The 16,822-nt window shown below is 48.2% G+C and overlaps 1 protein-coding gene across 1 annotated transcript in view; it reads right to left on the bottom strand.

The window, feature by feature from the left end:
- Positions 1–16,822, bottom strand: part of CCDC6 (coiled-coil domain containing 6) — a 116,069-nt gene that overhangs the window by 36,773 nt on the left and 62,474 nt on the right. The window contains exon 3 of the mRNA XM_075534541.1: positions 5,226–5,354. Coding sequence (XP_075390656.1) covers positions 5,226–5,354 — 129 coding nt within the window. The remainder of the gene's footprint in view (positions 1–5,225; positions 5,355–16,822) is intronic.

The raw sequence follows: 16,822 nt of genomic DNA, 5'->3' as shown, positions 1-16,822 counted from the left end.
TTCCTGCTTTTGTCTTGGCACAACTATATGGCGAGGTCTTCTGCAGGACACAGTGTACAGGCAGCTCTGTCCTCGGACACATACAGCAGCCTGCCATGACACCTGCCCTCTCCCTCTGACCTCCACCCTTATCAAGAGCATGGACTTAGCTTCGTGTCTTCCTCACGGGCTCTGCTCTCTGTTCTCAGCAAGCAAGCACCACCCGCTGCCTGCTGCTACCTCGTCACCCAACGCTGCTTGCGTCCAGGCAATACGTGTCTGTCTTTCTGGCCCGATCTTGGTGCCACGGGTGCTGAGAGCTTCATGTTGTCTGCACTAGGTCCCCAGCTCACAGGGACCTCTGTGGTGGCCATGCTGTTCCCCTCGCACCAAAGCACTCTGCCCTGTCGATCGTTACCAAACAATACAGAGAACGAAAGGGGAAGTGGCTAAGAGATGAAGTTGAGGAAACCAGTCATGGCTGTTTCTTCAGGCGCTCGTGCCCAGGCCCTGAGCAGTGGGGTGTGCTGCCGCCTTCTGAAAGACGAATGGCTGCTCTGCGGTCACCGGCCCCAAGCCAGCCCAACTGCTGACAGAGCTGCAGTGCATTTGGACGGAGTAGTATATATGGGGCACAAAACATACACAGTGGTTGTTCTCAACTTCTCGAAGTCAGCATGTCACTTCCATCCCTTAGCCACTCTAGAGGTCAGGGCAGAACTACCCCCATGGTTTTCCAAGACTCTAACTCTTTACAGGAGTTGAACGCCTCATCTTCCTCCTGAGGAGGGGCTGGTGGTTTACAACTGCTGACCCTGTGGTTAGCAGCCCAATTCCTAACCACTACACTAGAGCATTTTTCACATAACTTACAGGGCTAAAGAGTTTATGGTGTGATCGAAGAACGGAGGTCTATCAGTCACTAGGATGCTTAATGGAACAGGGTCCCTTCAGCTGCTGCTGCTGTTGCTGGCTGCCGAGTCCGCAGTACTGCTGCAGACAGCTGTCAGCCCACAGCTCCTACGACCTACCCACCAGCCAACAGTCAGGCACGTAACTGTCGGGGCCACTCAGGGTTCCCATACTACACTGTAACAGACTACAGGAAAGCATCCCGAGAGAGACAGGTCACAGTGCAAGAAACACAGAGGATATTTCAACGACAAGAAAAAACAAATCCCCTTAAACACGCACACACACAAATTCTTTGTAGCTAAACTAAAGGCAGAATAAAAATGCTCAAAACTCAATAACCCAAAGTGAAAAAGTGAATGCTTTACAAACACGTTGAATCCCTCCATTTTTATTAAACTAGGAATTGGGTATTCTGGATAGGCGGTTTTTATTTCTAGAATAGGGTGTACAATGCACATGCATCATTGTGGAAATGCATGTCAATGCTGACGTCTGAAATAAGTCATTCACCTGCTACAAGGAAGGCAAGGCTGGGATCTCGTTTTAAAGAGGTTCAGTTATTGACGTCCCCAAAGGATCACAAATAGATGGTGCCTGGGATTAGCTTCTCTCCCAGACGCTGAGCGACTGGCTCCACCTGGTGGCCACACAGAGAACCCCTAGGGGTCAGTGTCTTGTCTCCCAGGAGCCAGGAACAATCCAGACAGAGAATGCAGCTGGTTAAGACACTGACAGACCTCCATCTGCTGGAAGGTGAACCACGCCCACGAGAAGTTCTCACAATACCGACTGAGAGTTTTGCTTGGCCATTTCATTAACCCCCGGCTTTCAATACTAAGTTCTGGGGGTGCCAGATAGGTCAACCATCTCAAAGAATGTTCCAAGTTTTAACTTGAACAGAACAGGAGCTATTGATTGTCCTGGTAATTAAATAGGAGAATTTCAGGATTCAAATGTTTCTAAACTGGGGAGATGAGTCTCCGAAACTGAGACATCGTTTACATCGGATTCTAAATGGTTAGAACAAATTTCTCAGAGTATGTATAAAAGCGCTAACCTTTAAAAGGTGAATTTATCCCCCACCCCCCAACAGTTTCAATGGCATACAATTCATATATGATCCAATTTGATATTCAATCACATTCAGCAGAGTGGTACAATCCCCACTTCCTTTTTTTCCCCCTCTAGAGGTTTGATTCAAGGCCGGCATTCATAATCTTAGAACAAACACTACGTCACCTTCTCCCTGAATGTAGGCAGACAGGAGAATGGCACAAATAACAAGTGTCACTACTTCGCATTCGTTTATAAGCAAGCCCCGCTTTTCCTCACCCCGTAGGTTCTAGCACCAACTCCTTCTCAGAGGTCGGCACTAGGGAGGTCTACTGGTGATGTAAGGGCAGTCAGGCTGGGCGAAGGGGCAGCCCTGGTGGAAGAGCTGAGGTAAACCAAACAATGTTAGCAGGAAGGGCTTATTCAAACCATAATGACAACCAGTGTCTAAATTCCAGAGAAGCTGGAAAATATTCATCAGCAGATGGAATTTTACATGAGAACGCACGTAAGCAGTCCACTGTGAGCAATCTTTTATTAGCCGATCTTAGTGTAACTAAAATTGTAGGACTTGAGAAGGGGAGAAAAAAACCTTTAGGAAACCTGTTGGACAGGAATAGCATGCACTTTGTTTATCAACTTGTGCAGCCTGGTCCTGGAGCCCAGAGTGAAGTGTGAGTAATGGGTATAAGGTCTAGTCGGGACACCCAAGGCCAGTACTGTGATCAAGTATCAGCATCTGTCGAGGCCCCGGGCTAAGGGATTGCACAACCATTACTCCGTAAGGAAATGCCTGAAAGGGAGTGAGAGCTTTTCAGTTTGCCAAGCCCAGTCTTGGTCTGACCTGCTTTATCTGCAAATAGAGAACTCAGGCCCAGAGAAGTCAAAGAAGTTAACAAGAGGTCAGGCATTTTATTAACGGGTCACTCAGAATGAGGAACCGAGTCTCCAACTCCTGACCGGTACTAACAACTCTCCTGCCGTCAAGCTAACTCAAATTCATGGCGACTCTATAGTACAGTCCAATCGAGCATGGCCCCATAGGGCTTCCAACCCGTAAGCTCTGTCACAGATTGCACAGGAAGCCGATTGGCACATCTCAGAGTGGATGAGGGATTCAAACCACTAATCTTTTGGTTAGCAGCCAAGTGCATAACCACCAAGGTTGCTAACACTGCCATCCCTCAGTATCCTCAGGGGACTGGTTCCAGGGCCCCCTGGATCCCAAACTCCAGATGCCCGAGTGCCTCACATAACGTGGCACGGTACAGGCACACCTCAGAGACCCTGGGTTCAATTCCAGACCATCACAATAAAGAGAGCTGCACGACTTTTTTTGATTCCTAATGCACTGGTGGCATGGCAGGTTGCACATTGGGTTTGCTAACCTCAAGGACAGCAGTTCAAAACCACCTGCGCCTTCTCTAGAGGAAAAGGAGGCTTTCTACTCTAGTTTAGTTACAGCCTTGGAAGCCCACAGGGGCAATTCTACCCTGTTCTATAGGGTCGTCATGAGTTGGAATCAACTCGATGCAGTGAGTGTGGCTTTGGTGATGCATGTACACACTGTCTGCATTATAGTGAAGCATTTCGTGTGCAAGCAGACTTCTGAAACCGTCTGACATATTGTGAGCGCCATGTGACAGAGAAGCATGAAGAGAACTTGCTGTTGGAAAATGGCCCCGATAGCCCGGCTCCACACACCCACTGCCTCCAAGTCAGCCGGGAGCAGAGGACACGCAGAGCTGCCCCCGCGGCTCCCCAGGCTGTCAGTCTTTAGGGATGCAAACTGCCTCATCCGCAAGCCTTCCATGTGAAGGAGGCAGTACCTGCAAAGCCCCCCAAGGCAAAGCACAATGAAAAGGGAGATGTTCCAGGATGAGTGAGCACACCGCCTCGCACACCTCCCCACATCCTTTGCACCATCGCTAGATTGTCAGAATGCCCAGAACCGGGCAATCGGCACTTTCCCTTCAGCTGCTCAGCGCTCCCTCCACCCTATCATCACCCCCGCTACGGTGACGACGTGGCGTGCGGGAGCCATTGCTAGAGGGCCAGCTCTGAGTCAGAAAAGGACAATTCAATCTGTTTGTTCTGGAGAGTCCTTCAAAGTTTCAGTTCCACGGCAACACACTTCCCAGAAACGATCCTGCGGTTAAAAACATATCCTTCCCCCTAGCTTTGTAAAAGGAACCTAGCGCTTCCTGCGATAAATCAGTACACAACGACCCGTCGTCTGGAACTTTAGCCACTACAGTTGAGAGCGCGTGCACAAGGAAGCGAGCAGGTACTGCGAGAAGCTGCTTTGCAGATGCTGGCTTTAGAAATGAAGCGTCCGTCTTGAGAAACGAGCTGAACAATAGGCCTCCCTTACATATCTCCAACCCCAAACCACTATATGGAGTCTTCCGCTGCGTGCGCCTGGGGTAGTCTTCCATTTGTGGGGTCTTTTCTTTGGATTCTTGGAATAATGCTCTGTGGCTGGCTTTGTACAGGCAGGCCTTTTGTTCCTTTGGCTGGGTTTATGCCGAGGCAGTTTTGTGTGGCTACTATACATGATTTTTTCAGAGCTCTTATGTAGGAATCCGATTGATTTCTGCTTCTTAATCTTCTATCTTGCTACTTTTCCAAATCCCTCAATCGTTTCCAACCATCTGTTTGTCAGGTCCTTGGGGTTCTCTCTCTCGCTCTCAAATCCTCCCACCTGCAAATAGCAAGCACATCACTTCCTCCTTACCCAATTGCATTTATTCCCTGGCCTTCTTTCTGTGATCCGATGGTTCAGGCTGACTTGCAGCACAGCGTGGAACAGGAGTGTTGCCGAGGGCATCTTTGTCTAGTTTCCGTTTCCAGGGGAAATGTTTTCAGGTCTTCCCCGCTGAGAGTGAAGTTGGTTGTTTACTGTAGCCTTTACTGTGTGGAGGAGGCTCCCTTCGATTCCTACCTTACTGAGAGTGTTTATTAGGAATAGGGGTTGGCCTCCAACCAAAACCCTAAACACACTCACTTTCACTGAGTCATTCCCAACTCACAGCGACCCTGTGGGACAGGGTAAAACTGCCCTCGTGGGTTTCTGAGGCCGTGACTCTTTCCAAGAGTGGACAGACTCACTTTTCTCTCATGGAGCGGGTAGTGGTTTCAAACTGCTGACCTCGTGGTTAGCAGCCCTCTATATAGCCATCATGCTCCTTGCACACTCCTCGGGGCATCCTAAAATTTGAAAGAACAGGTCGATAAAGTGAGGGGGTTATGGATTAGGGCGAGCTGGCGATGCTTACCTGCTCTAAAGTAAGCTGCTTCGAAATGGTGTCGTTCTCCAGTTTTTTAATTTTCTTCATCAATTTGTTGACCTGGAATTCCTGCTCCTGCTCCAGGTGCTGCTCTAGCTCGGCTTTCTCGTGCTGCAGCTGCAAAGTGAAAGAACACACATGAGGAGGCTGCGAGGCTCAAAGCCACGGCATCTGTGAGGAAGAGGGACACTTGTCCTTGCTGCTCAGACACTCGGGCATACACCTCGGAACCTGCTCCTGCCGGGCTCCTTCCACAGGCACATCAAGTCACAGAGATGTTCCTTTGGAAGATGAGAGAGAGAGAGAGAGAGAGAGAGAGAGAGAGAGGCAGACACACACACACACACACACACACACACACACACACACACACACACACACACACACACGGCGACTCCAGGGGAGGGGCCTGGGGCGCTGAGGAAGGAGGGAAGGAAAGCCACGGGCATCAACAATTAACAAATTAACCAGAAATGCCACACTGTCAGTTTGTGTTAGCAGTTGCAGTCGGCTAAGATGGGCACCATGTCTGTGGAGGAGGAGGCCGTCCCAGTCACGGGAGAGACGAGTGGATTATCGCGGACACAGTGTCGCCATGTGCTAGCAAGCATGCTCAGGCAAAAAGCAGTACCATTAATTCCCTTTCCTTAAGGAGAGCGTGTCCCACACCTTCCCTGAACGCCAAGGGAGGAAAGCTCTGATTTCTGCGGCACAAGGTCAGCTTACGTGGACGCGTGCCGCTACAAGAGGAGGTTTGCACAAAACCACAACGAGGGTCCCCATCTACAGAGCGCGGTGGAGGAGTCCGAGGCAGTCGGGGCCAGAGGCCCGCGGCCGGGCGCACAAGCACGGGGCTCGCTCTCTCTCTCTCAGTGCTCTGAAGGGGCCTTTGGTGCGCTGTGTGTCCAAGGCTGCAGCGAGGCTAGGGGGGAAGGGGGCTCAAAGGTTTCAGAACTATCGGGGGGGGGGGGGGACAAATAGCAGTTACCAAAACCAACGAGGTGCACCTAACTTCCCTTTTTATTCCAAGATGACAACGCTCCCTGATTTTACCTTCAAAAACCCCCGTCTCTGCAGGAAGCCACTGTGCACCAGGGCATGCACGCGTCTGAAGACAGGGGCGACCCCCGCCCCCACCCGCCCTTTGAACCCAATGCAAAGCATGGCCCCAAGTCTGTTCTGACTCCAGAGCGGCCCTTGTTGGGGTTTTCCAGCTCTGGCCTTTCTGCGGAGGCCACCCACCTGTCCGCCCAGCCTTGCCACCCTCATTTCGCACGTGACAGCATGGGTGACTGCATGGTACAGAAGAGCTCCCGGCCCACGGTCCTGGTCTGAGTCACCATCACTGGGGTAGCGGTTCTGCACCGTCCTCATGCCGCCACCCTCCAGAGAGTTCCTCACGGGGGTGACCGCGACCACCACACGATGCTCATTACTGCTTCAGCACTGTCATTTCGCTGCTGCTATGAATTGTCATGTAAACATCTGATGTGCAGGATGTGTTTTCACTGTTACAGATCGAACGTAATGAAAGCATGGAGATTCATCACAAAAACAGTATTTAATTATATACTGTGAAATATGTATTTCTAATGACAAATCAATGAAATTTTGTCTTGAACAGCATGGGCAACAGTCTGCCCACCAGGTAACTTATGTGGATGGATCTGCATGTGAGCGACCCGCCTGGAGACAGAGGAGGGCTGTCACCGTTCCTAAGGCCATCGGAAATATGTGTTTTCCAATGGTCTTAGGCGACCCCTGTGAGAGGGGCGTTTGACCCCAAAGGGGTCACAACCCACATGTGGAGAGCCGCTGCCTTTCTTTGCACGATGAATTAATGTTTGAAAGCCTCATCATTATGCAGAAGAAAATAAATAGGCCACGCGTGCTGCTGGCTCAGCCATTGGGCCACTTCGTAAGCCCCGTCCGTGCGGAGCAGCATGGGGCGTGGGGGGCAAGTGCAGCTGGGAGTGGCCAACCTCACAATGGATACACGAGACCCCCACCGCGGCTGACACCATCCACTGCTCCAAACCCGTGCGGTACTTGGCTTTGTTATTTTTAAAAAGGTTTAAACCTGCGACCGTTTCCAACGCTGGAAATGTTGACTAAGCAGATGCCGTTTTCCCTGCGACTCCCCAAAAAGTTGGTCCACCTGGCCGGTACCCCGGGGAGCAAGCCGATGTGCGAGGTGCTGGCAGGGCCAAGTCTATTTGCTGCCCTACCCGTGCAGCGCATAAGGAACGAAGGGAGGGGCAGAGAAGCGAGTCCTGAGACCTTAGATGGCAAACACTTCATGAGACAGAGACAGCGCCACTTACCAGGGACGAAAAGCAGCCAACAAAAAAGGGGGATACGTCCTTCTCTAACATTGTATGTCTTCTATCGAAGGGACCATCTAGTGGTGGGTGAAAACTGGAGCTCAGCCACTCTCCTCGTCCTGAGACCATTTAGGAATACTAAGCCGAAAGGCTCTCTACTGCGTGTAAGGAAATGATGAACTTTAAGGGTCTTAGAATCTTGAAGCCATTTGTAGAATTTTAAAAAATAGCAATGTGTTCTCCCTCCTCCAGTGTGCTTCCAACGGTTGTAATTTTCACTAGAAAGCCCCCCTGCCCTCTTTTTGGTTTAGTTTTAGGCTTCTGGTTTGAGAATTTGATGGGGAGGCTAACTCAAGTCAGGTCCCCAAATGACACTAAGTGCCAAGCCTTTCCCGACATCTACCTCCAAGAGTCACAAAGTTTTATTATGTCCGAGCGAGAGAACTGAATCAAACACCTTTGCTGCCTGCGCTGGTCTGCCTTTCAGGTGAGGTGGTACTGAGGAAGCAGAGCGCGGAGTTTCTGAACAGACCTTGAAAAACAGAAAATTTGGTTCTCCCTTGGAACAACGAAGCTGCCGAGGAAACAAGAAGTACAGGGAGAAATACTGAAGCTACTGTAATAAAAGTGAAGCCACAAGTTGAAGAGGAAGAGGCAGATGAAGGGGCCGTGGCAACCCCCGGCAGAGATCTTCAGGAACTAATAACTACAGGGTCACTTGGGCTAACTGCTTGTCTGGGAAAAATTCACAATTCCTGGGCTTGCTTCTGGTTCAAATGAATACCAGAAACGTAAAAACCTTACAGCTTAGTGCAAGATGACCCAACACTCTCAGAAATGAACCCCTGGCCTGTCTGGAAGTGGGCTCTATCCAGATGGGCAGGAAATTCCAGGCAGGATTTAAGTTTCTAATTGAAGGTCTTCAAATGACACTAAATAAACAAGTGAAATCTTCCAATAAGGTCAGCAATTCTGAAATAGCACAAAAAGAATTGAAACTTGGGCGGGGGATCATCAAGTAAATTCTATTAATGTACTTAAATAAAGCAAAGTGGTTATGAATATTTTTCATTGGAATATTCTATAAATACAGTTTTGATAATATCATTGTCAAAAGTTTTCAGAATAGTTTTATTTCCCCGTATTTGTGCAGTAACAGAGGTATTAACACTAACAAAAAATTAGCTTTAAAACTGAAATCACATAGGCTTCTAATTGATGATCTATCAGAATATCCCATTTTTCAACAGAATTAAACTCAAAACCAAACTGCCATTGAGTCGATGCCAACTTGTTACAACCCAAAGGGATGGCATGGTAGGACTGTCCCTGTAGGTTTCTAAGACTCTAACTCTTTAGGGGAGTAGAAAGCCTCATCTGTCTCCTGCAGAGGAGCTGGTGGTTTCAAACTGCTGACCTTGCAGTTAGCAGCCCAACACACACCAGGCTTTTCAGCAGAATTGGGGCTTATAGATTACGGTTTGTTCCTTAAATCTCAGCATTAAAAATAAGTTAGTACATCTAAAAAAGCTATAAGCACAGATACCACCATAAAATTGTAAGTTCTGAACCTTGAACATTTTATTGTATCCACTGGTTGTATATGAAGCTTCAAAGCAAACTTCCAGCATTTAAAAATAAAACACAAATCCAGGATTAATTGATCTAAAACGGGCTATCTTTAAGGATCATCCAATTAGCAATAATTGTTGTCCTTATAATTCACTACGGTTTTCTGGAACTACTTCAATGCACCAGACAGCTGATTAAAAAAAGGTTCAAAAACTCTACACCAAATGACTTTTTATTACAAGCCAAATTCTGAGGTGAATGTAGAGGCACTTCCCACGTAAGAGAACTATGCAAAGAGCTATGATGGGTGCATATCTAAATTGGCTGCTGAGCAAGTCTGTCTACACATCATGCAACGGACTTGCCAAATCCCGGGTTGCACAGAGAATAAATACGCAGTTCTGGGCTTGTGGTCAGTCCAGCTCGTGCTGACTGAGGCAAGCCTGCTGCAGATCGAGCTTTCTCAGCACAACTTAAGGATAAACGTAATAGTCCCCATCTCTGTTTCATTAGTCAACGCTATTGTTTTCTCTGTGTGTAGAAAATGGGGTGTTACCTACAGAGCTGAGAGACATATTAGGTAGCTTCAAAACTTTCTTGGGAAAATGAAATTAAAATACAGATGTTTTCCTTTTACCTTTTGAAGCCCTTTCCTACACACAGAGGAAATAATAGCATGGCTCTTGGGGACAGTTCTCGTACGTGAGAAGTGCCTCTACAGGATGCTGTAAGTCAGCAGCAAGTCGATGGCATTGAGTTTGGATTTTTTTTTTTTTAAGTGTCTGTCATAAGGCAGGTGAGGAGTCATCCACACCTCTAATCGAATCCACCATCAAACAACAAGCCTGCCTCTCCAATTACTTCCTCTCCTTCTGAGCTCCCGGCACAATCTAGTTCGGGCATTTCATCTTAACGGGACCACCATCCTTAATTGGTCTCCCAAACTCAACGTAGATCGAATGAGCAGCTAAATGACCCATGAGTTCGAGGCGCTGGTCAGGTTTTCCCATGCTGCCACCTGCAGATACAGTTCCGACGCTGGTACAGCATCCAAGTCCTTCCACAAGTCCCTTCCTGTGCAAGCTCCTTCTCCTCTCTCTCTGCTATTCTCATGGGACTTGCAAAGGTACCCTTGGGGTCTCGGCGGATCAGGCTAGGCACAGAAAAGCACAGATCTCGTGTCTTTTTCTGAAGATCAGAGCACAAGAGTAAAACCTGCCAGGCTGGCCAAAGACTGCTGAGGGCCACTGTGGCCTCCGGGCCTACAGCCTGCCTCCCCTGCTAGACAGTCCACTGGTTCCGAGTGCCCCGCGCTCCCTCTGTCTGGAGTGCCTGCAGCCCCTGGCAGCTCAGAACTGGGTTGATGGCTCAAAAGACGGCTACAGTGCAGTCCCGCGTGCTTCCAGCAGAACGCCGCCACTCACTCTGCGTCTTAGTGATTTTCTATGACATACTTCCTACCCTTTCTGTTCAAAAACCTCAAACCCACTGTCCTTGTGATCCGACAGGACAGAGTAGAATTGGCCCCCAAGGCTCTGAAGCTGCAGATCTTAAGGAAGCAGACTGTCTTACTCTATCACTCTCCAGCGCAGCGGCTGCTGGGCTCCTTTGGGTCAGCAGTGGGTGCTTGACCACCGTGCCGCCAGGACTCGCTTTTGTATGTTACTTCTAAAGGCGGGCACACCTTGTGGGGCTCACAGATACCCAGTGCTGCATGCACATCAACGTCCTGTCCTGACAACCTCCCCTCACTGTACAAAGAGGGAGCCACGGCGCGAGAGAGGTTAAATAGGCTACCCTAAAGTCACACATGCGGGACGCAAAAGGGTTTTCCCCCAGGTTGTCGCGCCCAGATATATCCCAAACCTGCTTGCTACGCAAGGTAAACCACTGCACACTTGGAGGTCAATGCAAGCAGGTCAGAGGGTATTCTCCTAAGGGTCATCGGCCATCTAGAGCAATCAGACTGTATGGTCTGTGCCACCCTAAGTAGGCCCACTCCCTTCTAAGAAGGATGGTGATTGCCTCCCTGCAGGAGAGTCCAGAGGCAAGGTCAAGTCCACTCAAGGATGGCCAAGGCTAGGCTGCCATCTTGAGTCTGGGGTCCGCCCACCTTGTCACCTGTGTACCCCTAGTCCCTCCACTTCCTATTAAGTGCTCACCCCTAGCTCATCCCCTTCCTGTGAAGCATACACCTATGGTACAGCCCCTTCCTGTAACAGGTGGGGTTGCCTGTAATCACGCCCCTAAGCATCTATAGGCCTTGGTCAGACATAGAGGCTTCGCTCTCTCCTCCCTCCTCCCACTTTCTGTGTGGACTTGGCTGCTGAGATCTTGGCCATCCAGGTGAGCATGCTACTGTTAGGTAGTTCTGGCATAGGGATGGGGAATGTCTGTTGGCGCGTGCCCAGAGAGTCAAACACGGGAACAAGGAGTGGCGCACTGCACATGCTCAGAGGTTTGGGTTTCCTGCCAGTAGGCACGGGTGGGCGTTAAACCTGGATTGGCCCACCTAGGCCAGGTGAGTTCAATTCAGCCAATGGAGTCGACCAGGGGTCGTCCATTGAGCCTCCCCGTAGAATCCTTGAAAAGGAAGGAGCCTAGAGTCCAGAGGGAGCGAGAGAACTTTGCATGTCACTGAGCAGCTTCCGCCAGGCTGCACGGTCGGGAGGAGTCCTATGGGTGCCGTGTAAACCTGAAACTTCTTCTAACTCTCATAAAACTCACTTGGATCACGAACCAGGCTTCGGTGTGAATTCTTTCTCACGCGGAGCCAAGGACCAAGGTGTAACTCTAGTTCCAGAGAGATCTAACAGAACCATAAAATGTGTCTGACCCCTTTATTTCACTCTCTCCTATCTTCCATGACTTTACTATGATCTTTGTAGATCATAACCGTGTAATTGCTCCGAAGGACCCCCATGGCTGTAAGAGGCTAGTTTAACAAATACAGGTGGGTAAGGGAGAGATTCAGAGTTCCAACCTGGGCTCTGGCTACAAAGTTACTGCCCTTAACCTGACAAGCCTGGGATGTGGCCTTCAAGCACCTTAGCGCATTCTCAATCATCTTTCTCAGAACAGACTCAAGTTCTCTGAAGACCCAGGCTTTCATAAGCCCGTATCCCAACGGATCTAGAAAACATCTCATGCAGGCAAATATTGACTGGATTAATATCCTAACTTCTGTAAACTAAGCCTCAGAGTTAAGCGTTAGGAAGCTGACAGAATCCGTAACGAATGAAGAAATAAGATCACTCTGATGCGGATATTAAACCGGATGAAGCTGTTAAAGAGATTACATAAAAGAGACTGCAAAATGTATATGTATACACTTGACCGTCGCCCACAGTACATGCAGTGTCTACATTGATTTTTACCGCATCTACTTGCATCTTTTTTTCCCCTAAAACTTTACCACCTGGTGCCCTCCCACCGAGTATGACTTTTACTTTGTTATAGAATCAGCACTGTCTTTTGGCTTCCCTTTGGTCTCACTTCTGCTAAGTGAACCGGTGACTCGTGTTATTGAGCCGACTTTGGACTGCTGGCCTTCTGCGGGCTAACACCCACTGTCCGCACTCTCCCGGGGAGAGGGCGCTTGGTTCTGGCTTGGGCCAGCATGCCTTGTTGACTACTATGACATGACCGTTTGGGTGGCTGGGTCATTATGAACAATGCCACCACGAACGTTTCGGCACACATCTGTCGCACATGTGCAGACATTATGTAAAAATGTCCTGTCAAGAGGATTCATTTATCTAACTCCATTAGGTAGCTCTAAGGCCAAACTCTTTTCAAAATGGTTGTAACCATTTCCATTCCCACCAGCAGTGCATGAAAGTTAATCTCATCACTGCCGAGATTGTGTGTTTTCATTTCTTTATTGGCTATTTGGTTCTCCACCTATATGAACCCCTATTAGAAGCTTTTGTCATTTCCTTATTCTATCCTTCCTAAGTTTTCTTACAGGCTCAGTGATTGAGATCGCCCTTCAATTCTGCCTCCACCTCTTATTATTCCAGGCGCATGCTTTGTCTGCAGTGTTTTCTTAGAAACTGCAAGCGTGTACATATTAAAACTTAACACAAATACTTGTATTCTCCAACTGAATACACAACTACCACAGAACTTCCTAAATGTAATTCATCTCCCTTTCCAAATACATACTATTGTTATTGCAGTTAAGCTTAAGTATAGCCCATAGAACGACACAGACCTGGTTTTAAAATGCCACTGTGTTTTGAATTCCTTTTGCCTATCCATCAAAGATCAATTCCCACTATTTAAAGTACATCATTTCAAATTTATTCTAGCTCAGTAATTTTTTTACAATTCTCCGGCTTTGTTCTAGAAGATTCCTTTTTGCTGGATATAAAAGATGATGTTAAAAGTGATTTCTTTTCAACACTACTGTAAAGGTGATATGCCTTTCTTCTCGGGATGCTTTAAAGAATTTCCCTTCATGATTTGAAGGTTCAACTCTTATTTTCCTAAGTGCAGCTATGATGAGGGGCTGCTAACCAAAGTTTGGTAGTTCGAACCTGCCCGCGCATTGTTTGTTCCCGTAAAGACCTGCCGTCTTAGAAAATCTATAGAACCTATAGAAAACCCCTATGATCAGAATCGGGTCAATGGCGGCAGATTGGGGTTGGAGTACTCTTTCACCAGCTCTGAGAGAGCTGAACTCACGGCTTCAGACGCTTTCATCCGATCCCTCTCTCCTGAAGCTCCCCTGCAGAGTGTCAGTGCTGTCACACCCCTGATGGCTGCTCCTCTGTCTACAGCTTACCTGCTGTCGTCGCACTCGGCAGCACCATGGAGAGTTCCTTGTGGAATATTTTCCAGTTCAACATTTTTCTCTCCAGCTGTATCGGTTCTGTTACTGAGTTAATTTTGGCTAATGTAACCTTCCATTTCTTTTTCAAATAGGGGGGGTAATTAAAAAAAAACACACTACCAAGGCTCTCATTTACATGCACAGGTTCATTCCAAACACAACTTATTTAAGCAGATCGCTAGCACCAGTAGATGGCTGCAGACAAATTCTCCCAGTCTTGGTCTTGTTAAAAGTAGTTAAAAAAAGGTCCAATTGAAACAGTGATCTCAAGGGGATGTGCTGGGCCAGTTAAATTCAAGCCACAAAGTTCAGCTCAGAAGGCTATAGAGACCACGGTTAGGGAAGGATCCCACAAGAGTCATCTTAATCGGTTTTCTCAAAGGGCACAGCACAAGCATGAGGGCAAATTCTGAAGTCTGAAGAAAAGTGTAAATCGTAGTGGTGGGAAAAACAAGGAAAACTGGGTGGAGGAATTCTCGTCCATCACAAGAATGCATTGCTCGTTCTTTTAGGGTAGCAAGGGCTGACCTGCAAGGATTCTGTTCAGAAACCTGACCCCATCGAGCACATTCCTGCCGACTGCATTCTGTTCCCCAAACTCCAACATTTTCAAAGAATGTGAGTCCTCTGAGGATACCAAGCTGCCATTTTTGACTTGACGTAAGTACAGTGTTAAAGACCTACGTGAAGGATATGTCAAGATACAAGGGCTTCCCAGTTTGCTATTTTTGCTGCGTCATGGTCTCTGGTTTCTACAACTTTGCAGCACTGCTTTGGTAACTTACCCTCCTCTGAGTCGCCTAGATTCCTAACAGCACGATGCCCTGTCAGCAGCATCTGTAGAGACATCTGCCTAATCCGGTGTTTAAAAATGGCGCACAAATAAAGACGTGCTTTAGGCTCTGGAGCCACCCTTCTGCATTCAAACCCTGTTTGATAAAAACTCACAGCTCCTTCTTCTGAAGAAACAGTGCTTAGTCCAAAGAATTCATGCATTCCATGCTGAGATGTCACTGGAAATTTTTTTTAAAAGATGGTGGAGACCCTGAGCATAATAGAGCTCTTGTTTTAAGGTAATTACTGACCAGGCTGTAAATTGTTCTGAAGATAAGAAAGAGCCTAACCTTGAAATGCAAAGCACTGCAACACTCAAGCTCCCAGTCGTTTGTAGAGCACTGCCAGGAACCAAGGTCTTTCAGAAGCCTTCTCCTTACAACTCAACTGAATGAACAGCACTGTCCTCCCAGCCTAGGAAACTGCTCACCCACCTTGGCCTCATCATTTCTCCCTCGGTTTCCCCTCTGCCTGCACATTCTCACATTTGACGTCCAAAGCAAGCCAGCAGGAAAATCATCTCTGTCCTTCCTCTTGTCCTTCCCACTTTGGGAATGTGCGCTGACACATCAAACCGACCCAGAATGTTCTGCCACACGTCCCTTAAAAGGGCAGGGATGTCTCCAGACTGAAGAAGTCCAAATGCATTCTGTTTCGCAATCACAATGCAAACTACGCTGCACTCAGGCATGCTGGGAAGGCAACTAACAGCAGCGTCCTGGCTTCCACCGGGGTCCCTGCTGGGTCCAGGACTTGAAAGGCACTGAAAACAGCACGGGCTCTTCACAGATGCTCCAGGAATGCAGTGAGTAAGTACCTTTGTCCAAGGAAAGAAAACAGGCGAGGCTGAGGCTTAGATTAATTCAAAATGAAAGACAAACAGCTATTCTATAGGCTGGTGCCCAGCACTTTTAGCTCAGGAAAATTAAAACCCGAGAAAGCCCACGTCTGACCAACGTCAGGAAAGACCTCTCCCAAGGTCTCTTCCCCTCCCATGGGAAGGATCCCGCTTTCCCGAGTGGACGCAATGAGTTCTTAATCTGTGCCCTTCGTGCACTGTATGGGGCTGCCCGCACTGCCACCAGCCTGACAGGGGATTTTGCTGCCACCACGAGTGAAATGACTTCTTTGCCCTCCTGGTGAATTTCTTGGGAAAATGGGAAGCTTTTGCTTCTTGTCTACATCCTGGAGAAAAGTGGCACCAACCGCCCAGGGTCATTTCTGGTACCTGCAGACCGGCCGTGTGACCCAGAGAGGTGAGATGTTGGCGCAGCAGCAGTTGGGTCCATTAAGATAGATGGGACGCGGGGGACACTATTTCTCCAAAACTGGGGGAGGGAAAGCAAGTGGGCACACAAGGTGGTGGTTTTCCAAAAGCAAGTGGATTCAGAGACATACTGAAATGTTTCCTGGTAGGTTTATTCCTGTGCGACCAGAGATGGAAGAAGGCTGATGCGGGGTGCCTGACATGGTGGTGGCAGCTGCAACAGTGTGGTTTTGTTTTCTGGGCTTTTTGTTGTGTTTTTTTTTTTGGGGGGGGGGGGGGGGGGCTACAACTTCCTTTCCTCCAGGTATCATCTTTCCCCAGATGCTAGGAAACGTCAGCAACTTTAATTTCAGGAGCTATTCTAACTTGAAGGGCTGCTCAGTCAATACAAACAAAATAATAATTTAAAAAGCCAGGGCACTTAGATTTAGACAATGACTGCTCTCATACTTTTAATGATCAATAAGAATATGGCACCCCCCCCAAAAAAAAGAACGTTCCTCTCTCATATGGATAGTAATTTCTAATGCCTGTGGAGACATTCTATTTGGAGGACCAGATCCAATATAAGATGTAGATCAAAAGCGTCCTATTATTATGTTAAGGTTAAGGTCTGAAATTTGGGTAATCAGATATAAAACCTAGTAGCTTCTCATCCCAGTCCTGCTGTGAGAGAGCTGGAGGGTGGGGGGGGGCATTGTAGAAGCAAGGCGAGCACTCAAACTTTTGGCAGTGGAATTGGTTGAGAAGA

This window comes from Tenrec ecaudatus, chromosome 16 (genome assembly GCF_050624435.1).
Source record: "Tenrec ecaudatus isolate mTenEca1 chromosome 16, mTenEca1.hap1, whole genome shotgun sequence".
NCBI classification, from domain to species: domain Eukaryota; kingdom Metazoa; phylum Chordata; class Mammalia; order Afrosoricida; family Tenrecidae; genus Tenrec; species Tenrec ecaudatus.
This window is presented reverse-complemented; position numbering and strand designations above follow the sequence as displayed.